The sequence below is a fragment of the Oncorhynchus kisutch genome, linkage group LG24 (genome assembly GCF_002021735.2).
Source record: "Oncorhynchus kisutch isolate 150728-3 linkage group LG24, Okis_V2, whole genome shotgun sequence".
NCBI lineage: Eukaryota > Metazoa > Chordata > Actinopteri > Salmoniformes > Salmonidae > Oncorhynchus > Oncorhynchus kisutch.
This window is the reverse complement of record NC_034197.2, coordinates 3,037,809-3,056,281: the sequence shown is the minus strand read 5'-3', so window position 1 is coordinate 3,056,281 and position 18,473 is coordinate 3,037,809. Positions and strand designations below refer to the sequence as shown.

Here is an 18,473-nt window from a genome sequence, read left to right as displayed (position 1 = left end):
GATAATTATGAAGTTCACAAATATATTTTACAACCTGATGAATCACCACGAAATCTTGATTTCTGGTTACCAGTGTTTGGGTGATGAGTGAAATGGATTCTCAATTACATTTCAGGGGCAGGATTTTAATGACCTCTATTTAAAGTCTCAGCTGTTAGATATATGATATATGATGATGGAACAAAAGTAATTTATCAATGAAAAGAGAACTTTGTTATATCAAAGTCTCTTTTTTATTAACAGAAAATAAAACATGGACAAGAGTTTTACAATTAAACTCTTGGACGGGCCTCCCGAGTGGCGCAGCGGTCTAAGGCACTGCATTGCAGTACTTGAGGCGTCACTACAGACCTGGGGTCGATCCCAGGCTGTGTCGCAGCCGGCCGTGACCGGAAGACCATTGAGGCGTCGCACAATTGGCCCAGCATTGTCCGGGTTAGGAGAGTTTGGCCGGCCGGGATATCCTTGTCCCATCGCGCTCTAGCGACTCCTTGTGGTGGGCCGGGCGCATACATGCTGACTTCGGTCGCCTGTTGTACGGTGTTTCCTCCGACACATTAGTGCAGCTGGCTTCCAGGATAAGCGAGCAGTGAGTCAAGAAGCAGTGTGGCTTGGCAGGATCATGTTTCGGAGGACGTATGGTTCTTGACCTCTCCCAAGGCCGTAGGTGAGTTGCAGTGATGTGACAAAACTGTAACTACCAATTGAATATCACAAAAAAGGGGTACAAAAGAAATAAACAGTTCAGAAGATCTGTAATTGTAACACTGCTATTCAAATGGGAATCTATTTTATAAATTCTGCAAACTTTATAGTTGTTAAAATTGGATTTGAAACCACTGTGAATTTGATGAACACATTACGGGTTACCAGTAGCCTTATCAAAGCCTGTATGTCCATAGTACTCTGTCATACAAAAAACAACAGTGATAGAAGTACCAACGTAGTGCTAGAAGTACCACTGGTGTTGAAACGCACAAGCCATCTGTTCATGTAATACTGTACTGTGAACTGTATGGAGTTCATCGTGCTGCTCAAATGTTCATCCACAAAACAACAATGCAAAACTCTGGAGTGGATTTAGATTTTTATTCAACTGTATGCTTGTGTGATGTTTTCATTGATAGCTGATATGTCACATTACTTTGAGACTTGTGTTATCATTACAGAAATTTGTTATATTCAAATTCTAACATTGGATTTATTAGACTTATATTTAAAGAAAAAAATAGTTAATAGATAAATAGTTTAAGTTCCCCATTTGTTTATTTCAGTCTAAACAGTCCATGTACATCAATTAAACACAAGAAACACATATTTGATACCTTTAGATTCGTGACTTTTGAATAAACAACTCTTCCATACCAAACTGCAGACAGAATGAATAAGTTAGATTTATTTATTCAAAGCCCCCTGCTGTTGGACATCAATGATAGTATCTAATGTTACACCTGAAGGCCTGGACAGATGACCTCAAACCTGACCAATGTACAACGACTGCATTTCCACTGCCTCAGCACAGGAACTAGCATTGATCTTTGTATAGAAAAACAGACAGAAAAAAATAGCCATTAAGCAAGATATGGAAACACACATGGTCTTTCAGGGAAATAATAAAATCATTATTTATTTTTTGCTGTTGATAAACAATATAGGGTAGAATGTGATTTCTTGATGGAATAATGATGGTCTCGTGAAAGCAAAATGTTAATTTCCATTACCAGAGAAGACACATATAGCATTTGAGTAAGACTATGGTCTGCATAATTGAAATACACTGCTCAAAAAAAATAAAGGGAACACATAAACAACACAATGTAACTCCAAGTCAATCACACTTCTGTGAAATCAAACTGTCCACTTAGGAAGCAACACTGATTGACAATAAATGTCACATGCTGTTGTGCAAATGGAACAGACAACAGGTGGAAATTATTGGCATTTAGCAAGACACCCCCAATAAAGGAGTGGTTCTGCAGGTGGGGACCACAGACCACTTCTCAGTTCCTATGCTTCCTGGCTGATGTTTTGGTCACTTTTGAATGCTGGCGGTGCTTTCACTCTAGTGGTAGCACGAGACGGAGTCTACAAACCACACAAGTTGCTCTTGTAGTGCAGCTCATCCAGGATGGCACATCAATGTGAGATGTGGCAAGAAGGTTTGCTGTGTCTGTCAGCATAGTGTCCAGAGCATGGAGGCGCTACCAGGAGACATGCCAGTACATCAGGAGACGTAGAGGAGGCCGTAGGAGGGCAACAACCCAGCAGCAAGACAGCTACCTCCGCCTTTGTGCAAGGAGGAGCACTGCCAGAGCCCTGCAAAATGACCTCTAGCAGGCCACAAAGGTGCATGTGTCTGCTCAAACGGTCAGAAACAGACTCCATGAGGGTGGTAATGAGGGTCCGACGTCCACAGGTGGGGGTTGTGCTTACAGCCCAACACCGTGCAGGATGTTTGGCATTTGCCAGAGAACACCAAGATTGGCAAATTTGCCACTGGCGCCCTGTGGTCTTCACAGATGAAAGCAGGTTCACACCGAGCACATGTGACAGACGTGACAGTCTGGAGACGCCATGGAGAACGTTCTGCTGACTGCAACATCCTCCAGCATGACCGGTTTGCCGGTGGGTCAGTCATGGTGTGGGGTGGCATTTCTTTGGGGGGCCGCACAGGCCTCCATGTGCTCGCCAGAGGTAGCCTGACTGCCATTAGGTACCGAGATGAGATCCTCAGACCCCTTGTGAGACCATATGCTGGTGCGGTTGGCCCTGGGTTCCTCCTACTGCAAAACAATGCTAGACCTCATGTGGCTGGAGTGTGTCAGCAGTTCCTGCAAGAGGAAGGCATTGATGCTATGGACTGGCCCGCCCGTTCCCCAGACCTGAATCCAATTGAGCACATCTGGGACATCATGTCTCGCTCCATCCACCAACGTCACGTTGCACCACAGACTGTCCAGGAGTTGGCGGATGCTTTAGTCCAGGTCTGGGAGGAGATCCCTCAGGAGACCATCCGCCACCTCATCGGGAGCATGCCCAGGTGTTGTAGGGAGGTCATACAGGCACGTGGAGGCCACACACACTACTGAGACTAATTTTGACTTGTTTTAAGGACATTACATCAAAGTTGGATCAGCCTGTAGTGTGGTTTTCCACTTTAATTTTGAGTGTGACTCCAAAACCAGACCTCCATGGGTTGATAAATTTGATTTCCATTGATAATTTTTGTGTGATTTTGTTGTCAGCACATTCAAGTATGTAAAGAAAAAAGTATTTAATAAGAATATTTCATTCATTCAGATCTAGGATGTGTTATTTTAGTGTTCCCTTTATTTTTTTGAGTAGTGTAGTAAATGCTCATGTTATCTTAAATTATCAATGTCTTTTTAAAAGTTTGCTATTATCAATCTTCTCTTCGTTGGTTTGCACTATGTGATTTTTTTTATTTAACTAGGCAAGTCAGTTAAGAACAACTTCTTATTTTCAATGACGGCCTAGGAACAGCGGGTTAACTGCCTGCTCAGGGGCAGAACGACCTTGTCAGCTCCGGGATTTGAACTTGCAACCTTCCTGTTACTAGTCCAACGCCCTGCCGCCCCGATATTTAAATTGGTGGAAACACAAAAAGCAATAAGACTAAATAACTTAATTACCACTAAATGTCAGGTTATTTAATTAATCTTTGAGGAAAGAACAGACCTTTACTGTTAATAAATGTTGCGATTTTTCTTCCATCTTCCAAACACTTTGATAAGTGATTAAGAATATCAGTTAAATGTGTCTGACGTTATTGAGTTGAATCTGATTAGGCTAATAGATACTGGGTACAAGAGTATATCTGTGAAACCAGCGCAATGTTCTAACTCAAAACACCTGAACAAATGCAGTGAGCTTCGTTGCAGTCAATTATCTACTTACAGCCCAGTTCCCATTCATCACCTTCAAGCAATTAAATCCAGTCAAATCAGTTGTCACCAGAACGACGGTGCTTTCAGAAAGAATTCAGACCCCTGGACTTTTCCCACAATTTGGTAGGTTACAGCCTTATTCTAAAATGGATTCAATCGTTTCTTTTCACCATCAATCTACACACAATACTCCACAATGACAAAGCAAAAAGAAGAATTTTGACATTTTTGCTCATTTATATATATATTTTTAAACAGATATCACATTCACATTTACATAAGTAGACAAGCTTGGCACACCTGTATTCGGGGAGTTTCTCCCATTCTTCTCTGCAAATCCTCTCAATCTCTGTCAGGTTGGATGGGGAGCGTTGCTACACAGCTATTTTCAGGTCTCTCCAAAGATGTTCGATTGGGTTCAAGTCTGGGCTCTGGCTTGGCCACTCAAGGACATTCAGAGACTTGTCTCGAAGCCACTCCTGCGTTGTCCTGTTGGAAGGTGAACCTTTGCCCCAGTCTGAGGTCCTGAGAGCTCTGGAGCAGGTTTTCAACAAGGATCTCTCTGTACTTTGCTCTGTTAATCTTTCCCTCGATCCTGACTAGTCTCCCAGTCCCTGCCCGCTGAAAAACACCCCCACAGCATGCTGCCACCACCATGATTTATCATGGGGATGGTGCCAGGTTTCCTCCAGAAGTGACACATGGCATTCAGGACAAAGTGTTCAATCTTGATTTCAGACCTGAGAATCTTGTTTCTCATGGTCTGAGTCTTTAGGTGCCTTTTGGCAACTCCAAGCGGGCTGTCATGTGACTTTTACTGAGGATTGGCATCCGTCTGGCCACTTTACCGTAAAGGCCTGATTGGTGAAGTGTTGCAGAGATGGTTGTCCTTCTGGAAGGTTCTCCCATCTCCACAGAAGAACTCTAAAGCTCTGTCAGAGTGACCATGGAGTTCCTGGTCACCTCCCTGACCAAGGCCCATCTCGATTGCTCAGTTTGGCCAGGCGGCCAGCTCTAAGAAGAGCTTTTCCATTTAAGAATGATGGAGGCTACTGTGTTCTTGGACCTTCAATGCGTCAAATGTTTTGGTACCCTTCCCCAGATTTGAGCCTCGACACAATCCTGTTTCAGAGCTGTCATTATGGGGTATGGTATGCAGATTGCTGAGGATTTTAACAAGGTTTCAATCCCCAAGTCAGTCAAAAATCTGAGGTGGGCGAGAGAACAATGCTGGCACCGGCATCTGTTCAAAAATAATTCAAATTTTTTCTGACAAAACCTGTCAAAGGTGCCATAAGAATAACAATATGAACACACAAGCATTTCTTGGGATACATTTTTTTTTTTATATCACGCTTAGGTTATGCATGAGGTTTATATTTACAAAGAATGGAAAATGTACAGTGAGTTCTGAAAACATTGGCAAAATAATAAAAACATTTATTTAAAGAAAGCTGTCCACTCCAAACTATATAAACATAAGAAAATGGTTAGTTACATTGGTGGGACTTTATTTTATTTAACTCGTCAAGTCAGTTAAGAACAAATTCTTATTTACAATGACTGCCTAGGAACAGTGGGTTAACTGTTTTGTTCAGAGGCAGAACGACAGATGTTTACCTTGTCAGCTCGGGGATTCAACCTAGCAACCTTTCGGTTACTGGCCCAACACTCTAACCACTAGGCTACCAGCCGCCCCAACTTGAAAAACAACATAAGAGAATTATGGACCTGAAACCAAAATCTGTCATATCCACTTATATGTAGCCGTCTCATCCATGATAAACAGTTTATCCAAGTGTGTCATGGCTCATCCTTTAACAACAAGAGGGTCATCAGCAACTGACCAACACTTAAAATCTCCACCACTGCAAACCATGTCGACATTTCATAAACAGAAAAGGACCAATATTAACAGAAATAACTCATGCATGGAGCCAGTTGACGACTTCAAAAAAGGCAAAAGTCCAACAACCAGAGGCCTTAAGACAATCCAAAGTCTTGAGTCAAATGGATGAAATAAGCTTAAGGAGGCACCTCTCTCAGTTGACAAAAATTGTTTGTGGGTTCTAATCACTGGAGGACCGTGTGGTCAAAACTCTGTCATTTTCTTGTGAGTGTCAGCCTTCCTGTTCTCCCTCTGGGCTGAGAGCTCCTGGGCCTTCTGCTGGACCAGCAGGCTGCGGGCTGCAGACAGCTTCTCTTCCAGGTGAGTCACCATGGAAGAATCCCTGTGGGGACACAGAGGGAACAGTGGTTTAATAAGATCTACATAGACATGGGGGGAGAGTTGCTTTACAGACTTACACTGTAGAAGTTCATCTACAGAAGCAAAGTTGCTACAGAGGAAGAAAACTAAAGAGATCTAAGAGAGGGAGAGGCTGATTTGGGAGAATAGGGACCACCTATATGTGTTTTGCGGCAAATCCTAAACCCATCTCTAGTCAGCAAAGATCAAACTATCATTGACATGAGTTTAGACAACATTGTTTAACAACTAGGGTACACTGCCATTCACATCTGATGGCCGGTGAAGTGCTCCTGTATGGCTGTTGGGCATCCATCTTATGACATGAGAGGCGAGGTGAGTTCCCAGGGTCCCTCCTTTCCTTACCTCCCAGTCCGTCGGCTCAGGGACTCTGTGAGTCTCTGGATCTCCCTCTCCGTCTGGGTCACTCTCTCTGCCGCCTGGAACAGCTTCACGTTCAGGTTTCTCTTGGTGCTCTTCCCCCCCTTGTAAGCCTCCACTCCGGCCCCTTGAGACGATGGAGTATGTGAGGGAGGGGGGCCACAAGTGCCTCCTGCCTCAGGGTTGGCGTCCCCGTTGCCCAGCTTGCGGTTCAGGAAGTCAAAGACGTTGTGGCACCCACCAGTGTTATGTGCACGAGCCTTTCTCGTTCTCTTATTGCGGCTCACCTTCTGCCCATCTTTGCCTTTGGCCACTTTGCTCTGTGTCTTCCTCGCAGTGAGCTCAGCACACTGGTCCAGAGATTTACCTTTGGGCAGGACCACCGCCAGCACTGGCTCCACCCGACCCTCTGACGTTTTACCCAGACCTGTTGGGCACAGACGCATCTACTATGGGCTTGCTGGGAGCGGCAAATTGTGGCTTGTATCTCGAAAAGCAATTAAACTGAAAGCCTAAAACAATAGCCATTTGTGTGATGCTTTAAAGTGGATTTTAGGGTGTCAACTTGAAATGACCACAGTAAAATTGCTTTAAACTTAGAGTACGAGTTGTATGGGACATTGCTTTTACTAATCCACACATTTCACAAATCTAGGGGGAGACGTAAGAGGGAGAGGCCCAAAACAACATTCCAGAGAACAATCAAGACTGAGCTCCATCAACACCAGCAGAGCTGGGGCATGGTGAAGAAGATGACCCGAGACTGACTGACAGAAGTGGAGACTGTTGCTGCACCTATGTGCCAGAGTGTTTCACTTATCCTTGATTGTGAACTAACCTTTTAAATTGACAATATCATTCACCAGAAAATGTGCCACAAGGCAATATGAATTTGATTTGAGTAGCCCAACATTTTATTACATTGTGTTTTACAGTATTACTGTTAAGTATTACTTATCTGCATTGTCTCCATGTTTGTTGACTGATAATCACTTGTGTTTACCTTTCCCATATTCGTATCCCATTTTGAGCATGAGCTTGGAGCCTATGCCTCTTGTGTGTGCCTCCCAGCCACCAAAGGCAGAAGAACTTCCCGACGGCGCCCAATCCTCCTCTTGGGTTAAAACTGATGGGTCAATGAGAAGACAAACTCAATACTTTAGCTACATGCAGGGCATCTGTACAAAGAAACATTCAGCCAAGTTACTGTGTAAGTAGGTGTCATGTTATCCACAAATTTTTGTGGTTAGAGCGAAAGGAAAAACAGATTCAAATGGGAAGCAAATTACAAATCAATAACATCCTCTATTTCTACATTAGGGTCGATTCCATGCCAGCATGCCCCAAAATATTTTTGTCATCTCAGATTGTTTATCAAAACGTCATTGGGGTGAAGGATATTTAACATGCTTTTGACATTTGTACCAAACAATTTCTTGGGAAAATCATGATGAACGTGGCTATTTTAGGCCATTTCTTTGATCCGTGAACCATACATGATACAAACACCACCTTGGAGTACAATGAGGGGGGCATGTATAGCTCTCAAAAGGGCCTAACATTGACACTTTCATCATGCCCGCCCCCCCAAAAATAATTATTTGACACAAATGTAAAAATCATTTTAACCCTCCAACAAAGTTATTTTGTGAGATTTGTCAAAACAATCTGTTATAACCAAAATAATTTCTGGCCATGCTGGGGTAGAGTCATCCATAACAATGTATTTAAGGTAGCTGCATACCATTACATGGAAATCCTCAAGACAAAGCTGGGTCTACACCATAGAAACAGAATCCGGAGTCTATTCATAGTGAACATACAGATGAAGTCAGAAGTTTTACATACACCTTTGCCAAATACATTTAAACTCAGTTTTTCACAATTCCTGACTTTTAATCCTAGTAAAAATTCTTAGGTATGCGAGCAAGGAGGCCTACAAACCTGACTCCGTTACACCAGCTCTGGCAGGAGAAAATGGGCCAAAATTCACCCAACTTATTGTGGGAAGCTTGTAGAAGGCTACCCGGAACGTTTGACCCAAGTTAAACAATTTAAAGGCAATGCTACCAAATACTAATTGAGTGTATGTAAACTTCTGACCCACTGGGAATGTGATGAAATAAATAAATAAATAAATAAATCTACTATTCTGACATTTCACATTCTTAAAATAAAGTGGTGATCCTAACTGACATAAGACAGGGAATTTTTACTAGGATTAAATGTCAGGAATTGTGAAACAATTTGTTTACATGTATTTGGCTAAGGTGTATGTAAACTTCCGACTTCAACTGTACGTACGGTCACCGCACTTATTGATGAAACAGGTGACTGATGTGGTATACTCCTCAATGCCATTGGATGAATTCTGGAACATATTCCAGTCTGTGCTAGCAAACCAGTACTATAACTGAGCATCAGACCACTCGCATTGAGCGAGTCACTGGTACTTCCTGCTGTAGTTTTTGCTTTTAAGCAGGAGGATAGAATTTGCCAAATGGGGGGGGGGGAAGCTTTGTACGCATCTCTGTGAGTGGAGTAAAGGGGGTATAGTTTATTTTTATAACCCCCGTGTTTGCAAGTGACATGCTGGAAGAAATTAGGTAAAACGGATGAAGTTTCCAGGCATTAAAGTCCCCGGCCACTAGGAGCGCCGCTTCTGGGTGAGCATTCTCGTTTGCTTATGGCCTTATAGGGCTCATTGAGTGAGGTCTTAGTGCCTGCATGAGTTTGTGGTGGCAAATAGACATACAAAACCCAGCCAACTGTATATTATCCATTTCCTCGTTCAGCCACGAGTCGTTGAAACATAAGAGATTTGTTTAATGTTCCGTCAGTAGGACAGTTTCAAATGGAGCTCATCCAGTTTACGGCAGCCACACCCTCCGGCTCCATTTGTAACGACAGCAGACCTCCACATCCGGCTTCTTCACCCGAGGGATCATCTGAAACCATTCACCCGGACAGCTGATGAAACTGTGGGCACAGACTGCCAGAAACCTTCTCAGGGAAGCTCAACTGAGTGCTCGTCGTCCTCACCAGGGTCTTGACTTGACTGCATTTCACCGTTGTAACCGACTTCAGTGGACAAAATGCTCACCTTTGATGGCCATTGGTACGCTGGAGAAGTGTGTTCTTCACGGATGAATCCCATTTTCAACTGTACCAAGATGCAACTGCAAGATGGCAGACTGCATGTATGGCATCGTGTGGGGGAGCGGTTTGCTGATGTCAATGTTGTGAACAGAGTGCCCCATGGTGGCGGTTGGGTTATGGTATGGGCAGACATAAGCTACAGACAATGAACGAAATTGCATTTTATCGATAGCAATTTGAATGCTCAAAGATACCTTGACGAGATCCTGAGGCCCATTGTCGTGCCATTCATCCGCCACCATCACCTCATGTTTCAGAATAATGCGTGACCCGAGGTCGCAAATCTGTACACAATTCCTGGAGGCTGAAAATGTCCCAGTTCATTCATGGCCTTCATAATCACCAGACATATCACCCATTGAGCATGTTTGGGATGCTCTGGATTGACGTGTATGACAGTGCGTTCCAGTTCCATATCCAGCAACTTCACAAAGACATTGAAGAGGAGTGGGACAACATTCCACAATCAACAGCCTGATCAACTCTATGTGAAGGAGATGTGTCACGCTACATGGAGGCAGGGCTTTCTCCTATAGAGCTCCATTTTTATGGAACGGTCTGCCTACCCATGTCAGAGACGCAAACTCGGTCTCAACCTTTAAGTCTTTACTGAAGACTCATCTCTTCAGTGGGTCATATGATTGAGTGTAGTCTGGCCCAGGGGTGGGAAGGTGAACGGAAAGGCTCTGGAGCAACGAACCGCCCTTGCTGTCTCTGCCTGGCCGGTTCCCCTCTTTCCACTGGGATTCTCTGCCTCTAACCCTATTACAGGGGCTGAGTCACTGGCTTGCTGGGGCTCTCTCATGCCGTCCCTGGAGGGGGTGCGTCACCTGAGTGGGTTGATTCACTGTTGTGGTCATCCTGTCTGGGTTGGCGCCCCCCCCCCCTTGGGTTGTGCTGTGGCGGAGATCTTTGTGGGCTATACTCAGCCTTGTCTCAGGATGGTAAGTTGGTGGTTGAAGATATCCCTCTAGTGGTGTGGGGGCTGTGCTTTGGCAAAGTGGGTGGGGTTATATCCTTCCTGTTTGGCCCTGTCCGGGGGTGTCCTCGGATGGGGCCACAGTGTCTCCTGACCCCTCCTGTCTCAGCCTCCAGTATTTATGCTGCAGTAGTTTATGTGTCGGGGGGCTGGGGTCAGTTTGTTATATCTGGAGTACTTCTCCTGTCCTATTCGGTGTCCTGTGTGAATCTAAGTGTGCGTTCTCTAATTCTCTCCTTTCTTTCTCTCTCTCGGAGGACCTGAGCCCTAGGACCATGCCCCAGGACTACCTGACATGATGACTCCTTGCTGTCCCCAGTCCACCTGGCCATGCTGCTGTTCCAGTTTCAACTGACCTGAGCCCTAGGACCATGCCCCAGGACTACCTGACATGATGACTCCTTGCTGTCCCCAGTCTACCTGGCCATGCTGCTGCTCCAGTTTCAACTGTTCTGCCTTATTATTATTCGACCATGCTGGTCATTTATGAACATTGAACATCTTGACCATGTTCTGTTATAATCTCCACCCGGCACAGCCAGAAGAGGACTGGCCACCCCACATAGCCTGGTTCCTCTCTAGGTTTCTTCCTAGGTATTGGCCTTTCTAGGGAGTTTTTCCTAGCCACCGTGCTTCTCCACCTGCATTGCTTGCTGTTTGGGGTTTTAGGCTGGGTTTCTGTACAGCACTTTGAGATATCAGCTGATGTACGAAGGGCTATATAAATAAATTTGATTTGATTTGATTTGGAGGCAAAATGGTGGTAACACCAGATACTGACTGGTTTGCTGATCCACTCCCCTACATTTCTTTAAAGGCATCTGTGACCAACAAATGCATATCTGTATTCCCAGTCATGTGAAATCCATAGATTAGGGCCTAATTAATGTATTTAAACTGACCGATTTCCTTGAACTTTTACTCAGTAAAAACTGACATTTTTGGAAGTTGCGTTTATATTTTTGTTCAGTGTATATGGTCTACACATTGTTGAAAGAGGTACCTACCTATGGGGAACGCTGCTTCGCCCTCTCCGTTGTCATCATCCTCCGAGTCAGAGCAGGAGGGCATGTCATCTTCTCTCAACGGTGGGATGACCCCATCAGCCTCCACCATGACGTTCTTCAGCAAGGCAGAGTCGAACTTCACCGTGTAGAAATCATTGTCGATGTCTACTCAGACAGACAAGAGCATTTCAATCACCTTGGTTAGTGGAACACAGTAATCTGAGCTGATCAGATGTTAATCTTGTCTACTACAAAACATTGACATGACACCCAACATGATGTAACTAATTTGGGACTCAATAGGCTACATCTCTAGTAGTGGGTAAATTGGGTGAAATTGAATGGGTTTGAGAAAGGCAATGCTTGTTATGCTGTATGTCAGCCATACTCAACAGGCGGGCCACAGTCCGGATCTGGACCCAGAACAGGGTCAATATAGATCGCTGGGCATGACTTACAAAATAAGAAACAGTGCATTCAGAAAGTACTCATACTGCTTGACTTATTCCAAGTTGTTGTATTACAACCTGAATCAAAAAGGATCACCCATCTACACACACACAAAATGACAGTGTTTTTTTGTGTTAGAAAATGAATTCAAAATGAAATAATTTACACAAGTATTCACACCCGAGTCAACTTTTTAGAAGCACCTTTGTCTGCCATTACAGCTTTTGGCTTGTCAGTATCAGCTTTGCACAACTGGATTTGGGGATTTCCCATTCTGCTTTGCATATGTTCTTAAGCTCTTAAATTGGATGGGGAGCGGAGGTGAACAGCATTCAAGTCTTTCCACACATTTTCAATGGGATTCTTGCTTGGTTTTCTCCAGACGTAGTGCTTTGCATTCAGGCCAAAGAATTACATTTTTGTTTAATCTATCCACAGAAACTTTTGCCTTGTACTCGGTCTTTCACGTGCCTTTTGGCAAACTCCAGTTATGCGTATTTTTCTCAGGACTTGCTTCCGTATGGCCACTTATCAAATCAAATGTATTTAGAAAGCCCTTATCACCTCATCAGGTCTCAAAGTGCTGTACAGAACCCAGCCTAAAACCCAAAAGAGCAAGCAACACAGCTGTAGAAGCACAGTGGCTAGGAAAAAGCCAAGAAAAGGCCGGAACCTAGGAAGAAACCAGGCTCCGAGGGGTGGCCAGTCCTCTTTTGGCTGTGCAGGGGGAACATAAGAGTACAGGACATTAAGGCCAGATTGTTCTTCAAGATGTTCAAACGTTTTATTTTGACCCTGCTTGTCATTTATAATCAGAGGTTGCAACAGAGGTCAGCACCTCAGGAGTAAATGTCAGTTAGCTTTTCATAGCCGAGCATTCAGAGGTCGAGACAGCAGGTGAGAGCATGGGATGAAAACAGCACTCTTCCATAAAGCCCAGATTGGTGAAATGCTGTAGAGACTATTGTTCTTTAGGCAGGTTCTCTCATCTCAGCTAAGGAACTCTGTAGTTCTGTCAGAGTGGTCATTGGGTTCATGGTCACCTCCATGACCAAGGTCCTTCTTGCCCGGTTGTTCAGTTTGGCCAGTTCCATAATTTTTTTTCACATTTCCTAATGACGGAGACAAGTGTGCTCTTGGACATTTTCATTACTCTAGAAATTGTTTTATACCCTCCCCAGATATGTCTCAACACAATTTTATCTCAGAGATCTACAAACAGTTCCTTGTAGTTTCTGCTCTGACATGCACTGTCAGCTGTGGGACCTTATACAGACAGGTATGTTTCTTTCAAAATCATGTCCAAACAATTTAATTGGCCACAGGTGGTCTCCAATCAAGTTGCAGCAACACATCAAGGATGATCAAAGGAAATTGGATGCACCTGAGCTCAATTTGGAGAGCTGTGAGTAACTGTAAATTACATCTGCATTTTATTTTCAATACATTTGGAGGGAAAAAAAATACAAAAACATGTTCACTTTGTCATTATGTGGTATTGTGTGAGGTAAATATATATTTAATCCATATTGAATTCAGGCTGTAACAACAAAATGTGGAACAAGTCAAGGGGTATGAATACTTTCTGAAGGCACTGAACAAAAACAATAAACTCAACATGTTAGAGCTGAAATAAAAAGACACCAGAAATGTACCATACGCACAATTTTTTTATTTCTCTCGAATTGTGCCGAAATTTGTTTACGTCCCTGTTAGTGAGCATTTCTCCTTTGCTAACATAATCCATTTACCTGACAAGTGTGGCATTTCAATACGCTAATTAAACAGCATGATCCTTACACAGGTGCACCTTGTGCTGGGGACAATAAAAAGGTCACAAAAATGTGCAGTTGTCACACAACACAATGCCACAAATGTATCAAGTTGAGGGAGCGTGCAATTGGCATGCTGACTGCATGAATGTCCACCAGAGCCGTTGCCTGAGAATTTCTCTACCAACATAATTATAGAGAACTTGGCAGTATGTCCAACTGGCCTCACAAGCGCAGACCACGTGTAACTACGCCAGCCCAGGACCTCCACACCAGACCTCTTCACATGCAGGATCGTCTGAGACCAGCCACCCGGATAGCTGATGAAACTGGGTTTGCACAACCAAAGAATTTCTATACAATCTCAGAAGCTTGTCGTATTCACCAGGGTCTTGACCTGACTGCAGTTCAACGTCATAACAAACTTCAGTGGACAAATGCTCACCTTCGATGGCCACTGGCACATTGGAAAAGTGTGCTCTTCATGGATGAATCCCGGTTTCAACTGTACCGGGCAGATGACAGACAGCGTGTATGGCTTCGTGTGGGCGAGTGGTTTGCTGATGTCAACGTTGGGAACAGAGTGCCCCATGGTGTCGGTGGGGTTATGATATGGGCAGGCATAAGATACAGACAATGAACCTAATTGCATTTTATCAATAGCAATTTCAATGCACAGAGATATAGTGATGAGATCCTGAGGCCTGCCCATTGTTGTGCCATTCATCCACCACCATCACCATTATCATGATCATGCATGGCCCCAGGTAGGTCGTAAGGATCTGTACACAATTCCTGAAAGATGAAAATGTCCCAGTTCTTCCATGGTCACCTATTGAGCATGTTTGGGATGCTCTAGATCGCCGTGTCTGTCAGTGAGTTCCAGTTCCCGCAACTTCGTACAGCCATGGAAGAGGAGTGGGACAACATTCCAGAAGCCACAATCAACAGCCTGATCAACTCTATGACAAGGAGATGTGTCACGCTGCACGAGTCAAATGGTGGTCACACTGTTTTCTGATCCCCGCCCCTACTTTTTTTAAGGTATCTTTGACCAACAGATGCATATCTGTATTCCCAGTCATGTGAAATCCATAGATTAGGGCCTAATTAATTAATTTAAATTGACTGATTTCCTTGTATGAACTAACGCAGTAAAATCGCTGAAATTGTTGCATATTGCGGTTCAATTTTTTTTGTTCAGTGTAAATGTTGCAGTTATCATGGCCAGGAGCCCTGACCCCCATTGATTTTGTTTAGTCATTCCGGTATCACACCTTGTCGTGCTGCTGCTCCAGTTTCTGCTGTTCTGCCTGCGGCTATGGAACCCTGACCTGTTCATGAAATGCTACCTTGTCCCAGACCTGTGGTTGTCCACTCCCCCTCTCTCTCTGCTATGAGACGTTTTTCCTAGCCATCGTCTGCATTGCTTGCTCTTTGGGGTTTTAGGCTGGGTTCTGTATAAGGTACTTTGTGACAACTGTGGATGTAAAAAGGGCTTTAAAATATATTTGATTGATTGATTGATATGAACACACATAAGACATGGCAAAATGTGTAGAATTGCGGGAAATTATCTTTAAAAAATTGCAACACTCTCTCTCGGCCAACAAGAGGGGTGCAAACAGTTTGGGGTTGCATAGGTTGCAAGGTGGGTGTTTGTTCCTACGCTGATAAATGACAATATCCATCCAGACATTTGTCACATAGAAAGCGTGTGACCGGACCTCCTCAAATAGTAGTTGAGTACCCCTGCTGTAGGTGATGGACAGTCAGTGACACACCTGTTATTTTGCCCGAGTACCAGATGCCGTCGTCTTGCCTGGCCAAGCAGGAGGAGCCCTCTTGAAGGTTAGTGAGGTTCGACTCCAGGAACTCTCTGAGCTCTGACACATACACCACCTCGCCATGGGAGAACCTACAGCACCAGAACAGGGGTCAGACGAGGGTCCTTACTGAGACGGCGTATCATAGCCAGGCAAAATAACATTGGGGAGAGTAGTCGAAAAGGGTTTCAATTGAACTGAAAAAATTTACAAAAGACTGCATGAAAGCTCAACACTTCAAACATTTTATGGCAATTAAAATTAAGTGTAAAACCACGTGGGGGTTGAGGAAAAATAAGGGTGTAACGTTATAATTTGAATGACAAAATAATGTTATTACTTCATCAGTTACAAAGGAAATGTGTGTTCTGCTTTCCTTCCAACCCTGTAAAAAGATATCCATGTGATCATAGATAGGTTTTCCGTTAAAACGATAAGAAAAATGTATACAATTTGATGTGAATTAACAATGCAGCTGCGCTGAGCCAGCAACAGTTTAGGTCTCACGGTGCCTCCCTTTCAGATGGTTAAGCATTGCACCTGTATTGCCGTACCTCAATTCTACCTCTCAAAGTTAGCATTTCCTTCTCATTTAACTTCTTAAAGTATTGCCATTCAGGACTTCGCTGCTGTCGCTTGCCTTTCTGCCATTTTTCCAATTGTTAATGATGACAACATAGTGGTGGAGAGTGGACTCCAAAATCATTTCTGAGTGTCAAGATTCCTTAGATTGAGTATTTTTGGAAGGGAGGAAACTGATTAGTTGCTGTACTTCCAAGAACATTCATATCTTTCATAGCGAGGGACAGTAAGAGGGGGGGGGGGGGGCACAGTGTAGGCAGATCGGCTACCAGAACAGTGCACTATGCCCATCCATCTCAATTTCTGGGCTTGCAATCTCTTGCAACATCAGTAAAACAGGGACTACCATCAGTGAATAGGGTAGGATATTCTACACGCAATAGAGCAAAAACTGAACACTCTCACGTCAGTGAAAAGAAAGAGCAGGGGGGTAATCATTAGTCCAAACAGTTGCAAAACGTAACGTTCTGGTTTGCAACTAAAACTAGAGTTTTAAGAAACATTTTGAAAAATAATTGGCAAACAAGGCCCAGGCGAGCCAGCGCAAAGGAAAGAGAGGAGGGGCAGGCTGAAAAAAATGTGATGCACATGTCTTGCACATCTCGCAAATTCACCGAAGTAGCCTAAAGTTTGCCTGTCCCCTCCGGTTTTATTTCAATTACATAACATTTCCCAGGCCTATCATCTAGTTCGGCTATCACATGGAAAATAACATGTTTTGTGATAACTGCAATGCGATTTGAATTTGGTTCCTGATTTTTCTTAACGTTAAGGATCACAATTTCATTTAAATGTTCACCCCTTAATAAAACCCTATACCTGCAGTTGTCTGCGAAGCGACACTTGTCCTCCAGGAAGAATGGGCAGGGCTTCATGGACTTCTGTGTGGGATGGACATACAGCACCCTCACCTGGGCCTCATTCCTGTCACAACTCTCTGTCCCCACGATCATTGCATTGTGGTACTCCAAAGTCCCCCAAGAGGTGCGGTAGGGTGCTCGCACTTTGGTGCCACTTAGCGCATCTACCTCTCCCTCCACCTCGTCATCATCCTCCACCTCGCCATCATCCTCATCCTCTCTCTCATCTTCCCTCTCTCTCATGTCTGAGCTACTTCCGGAAACCTCCCCCACTTCCGAGTAGAAGGCAGCAAACTCATTGTCCAAGCCACCGTTAGCTGGTGTGCCTGTGGCTAGCGACTGGAGCCCGTCGTCCTCTTCGAGAGTGGCTAGGAGCCGACTCTTCTTGACCGACACTAGGCTAGCTTCTGTGAGTTCTATCAGCTGAGAGAGGTCTTCTTTCAGTTTTAGCAGGTCAGCCTGCTGTGATGGGTCCAGGCCGGCCAACAGGGCACTTTCCACCTGCTGCAGCTGGGCGCTGTAGGCCGTGATGGCTGTCTCCAGGGTTCCTTCGTCCATACTGGCCTGGGTGGGCAGCAACCACTGGTCAACATCTAGTTATTAAGGAGACTGTGGCACAAGAAAAGCTCATGAATAGATGTGTGTCTGTGTCATGTGTCCATCATTAACATGTTGCATAACTAGGTCTGGATGTGCATCCATCAGCTAACTTACTTGCTAGGCTATGGCTAGAATAGTTAGCTATCATGCTTAGCTATAAAAACACCATGACATGAGCTCATCGGTGATACTGACAACAACGACTACCTGAAGAATACTGAACTCCGTTCTCTTATATCGAAAGCAGATATAGCTAGGAGAAGAGTTGAGCGTTCCTCAGTTAGCGAATATGTCTACCTAGCTAACTAAATGAGCTAGTTAGCTAAATGAATCATGGGGGATAGCTAGCTAAGGTTACCTAACCATATAACATTCAAAGTAAATGGCAAATCGTAAATTAGGAAGCCATCACAAATAATGCTGCTAGTTAGCAACACAATTAGCTAATGCAATGATAATCTAGCTAACAATGTATGCTATCTAGATGTTAAGTACCAGTAGCCAGCAGGCTAGCACTTCAATTAGAAACGTTATACTTACTTCGTGACATTCAACCCCTTTTCTACAAAAATGCCTATTGGGGGGAGAACTTTAAAGTCATGTTGCAAGAGAACACATAACAACAATAGGGGAAATTACAAGCAGGCCGCCGAAGATGTCCGTGCGAATGAAACGTAACCCGGAAGTAATTCATTTCCCAC

The 18,473-nt window shown here is 44.1% G+C and overlaps 1 protein-coding gene across 1 annotated transcript; it reads right to left on the bottom strand.

Moving 5' to 3' along the window:
- Nucleotides 1-5,230: 5,230 nt before the first annotated feature.
- On the bottom strand, nucleotides 5,231-18,473 carry zgpat (zinc finger, CCCH-type with G patch domain). The gene is made up of 7 exons (XM_020459408.2): nucleotides 18,313-18,473; nucleotides 17,132-17,781; nucleotides 15,689-15,822; nucleotides 11,683-11,847; nucleotides 7,541-7,663; nucleotides 6,523-6,964; nucleotides 5,231-6,139 (listed from the first exon to the last, which is right to left on the bottom strand). Exons 2-7 carry the CDS (start codon nucleotides 17,728-17,730, stop codon nucleotides 6,001-6,003), a joined length of 1,602 nt encoding a protein of 533 aa, XP_020314997.1. The 5' UTR covers nucleotides 17,731-17,781; nucleotides 18,313-18,473; the 3' UTR covers nucleotides 5,231-6,000.

Bases quoted from the DNA above. Each gene is read 5' to 3' on its own strand.
- zgpat (XM_020459408.2), bottom strand. From the start codon at position 17,730: ATGGACGAAGGAACCCTGGAGACAGCCATCACGGCCTACAGCGCCCAG. The intron at 15,823-17,131 runs GTATAGGGTTTT...CTGGTGCTGTAG, and splicing joins CGCTTCGCAGACAACTGCAG to GTTCTCCCATGGCGAGGTGG. The intron at 6,140-6,522 runs GTAAGGAAAGGA...GTGTCCCCACAG, and splicing joins CTGAGCCGACGGACTGGGAG to GGATTCTTCCATGGTGACTC.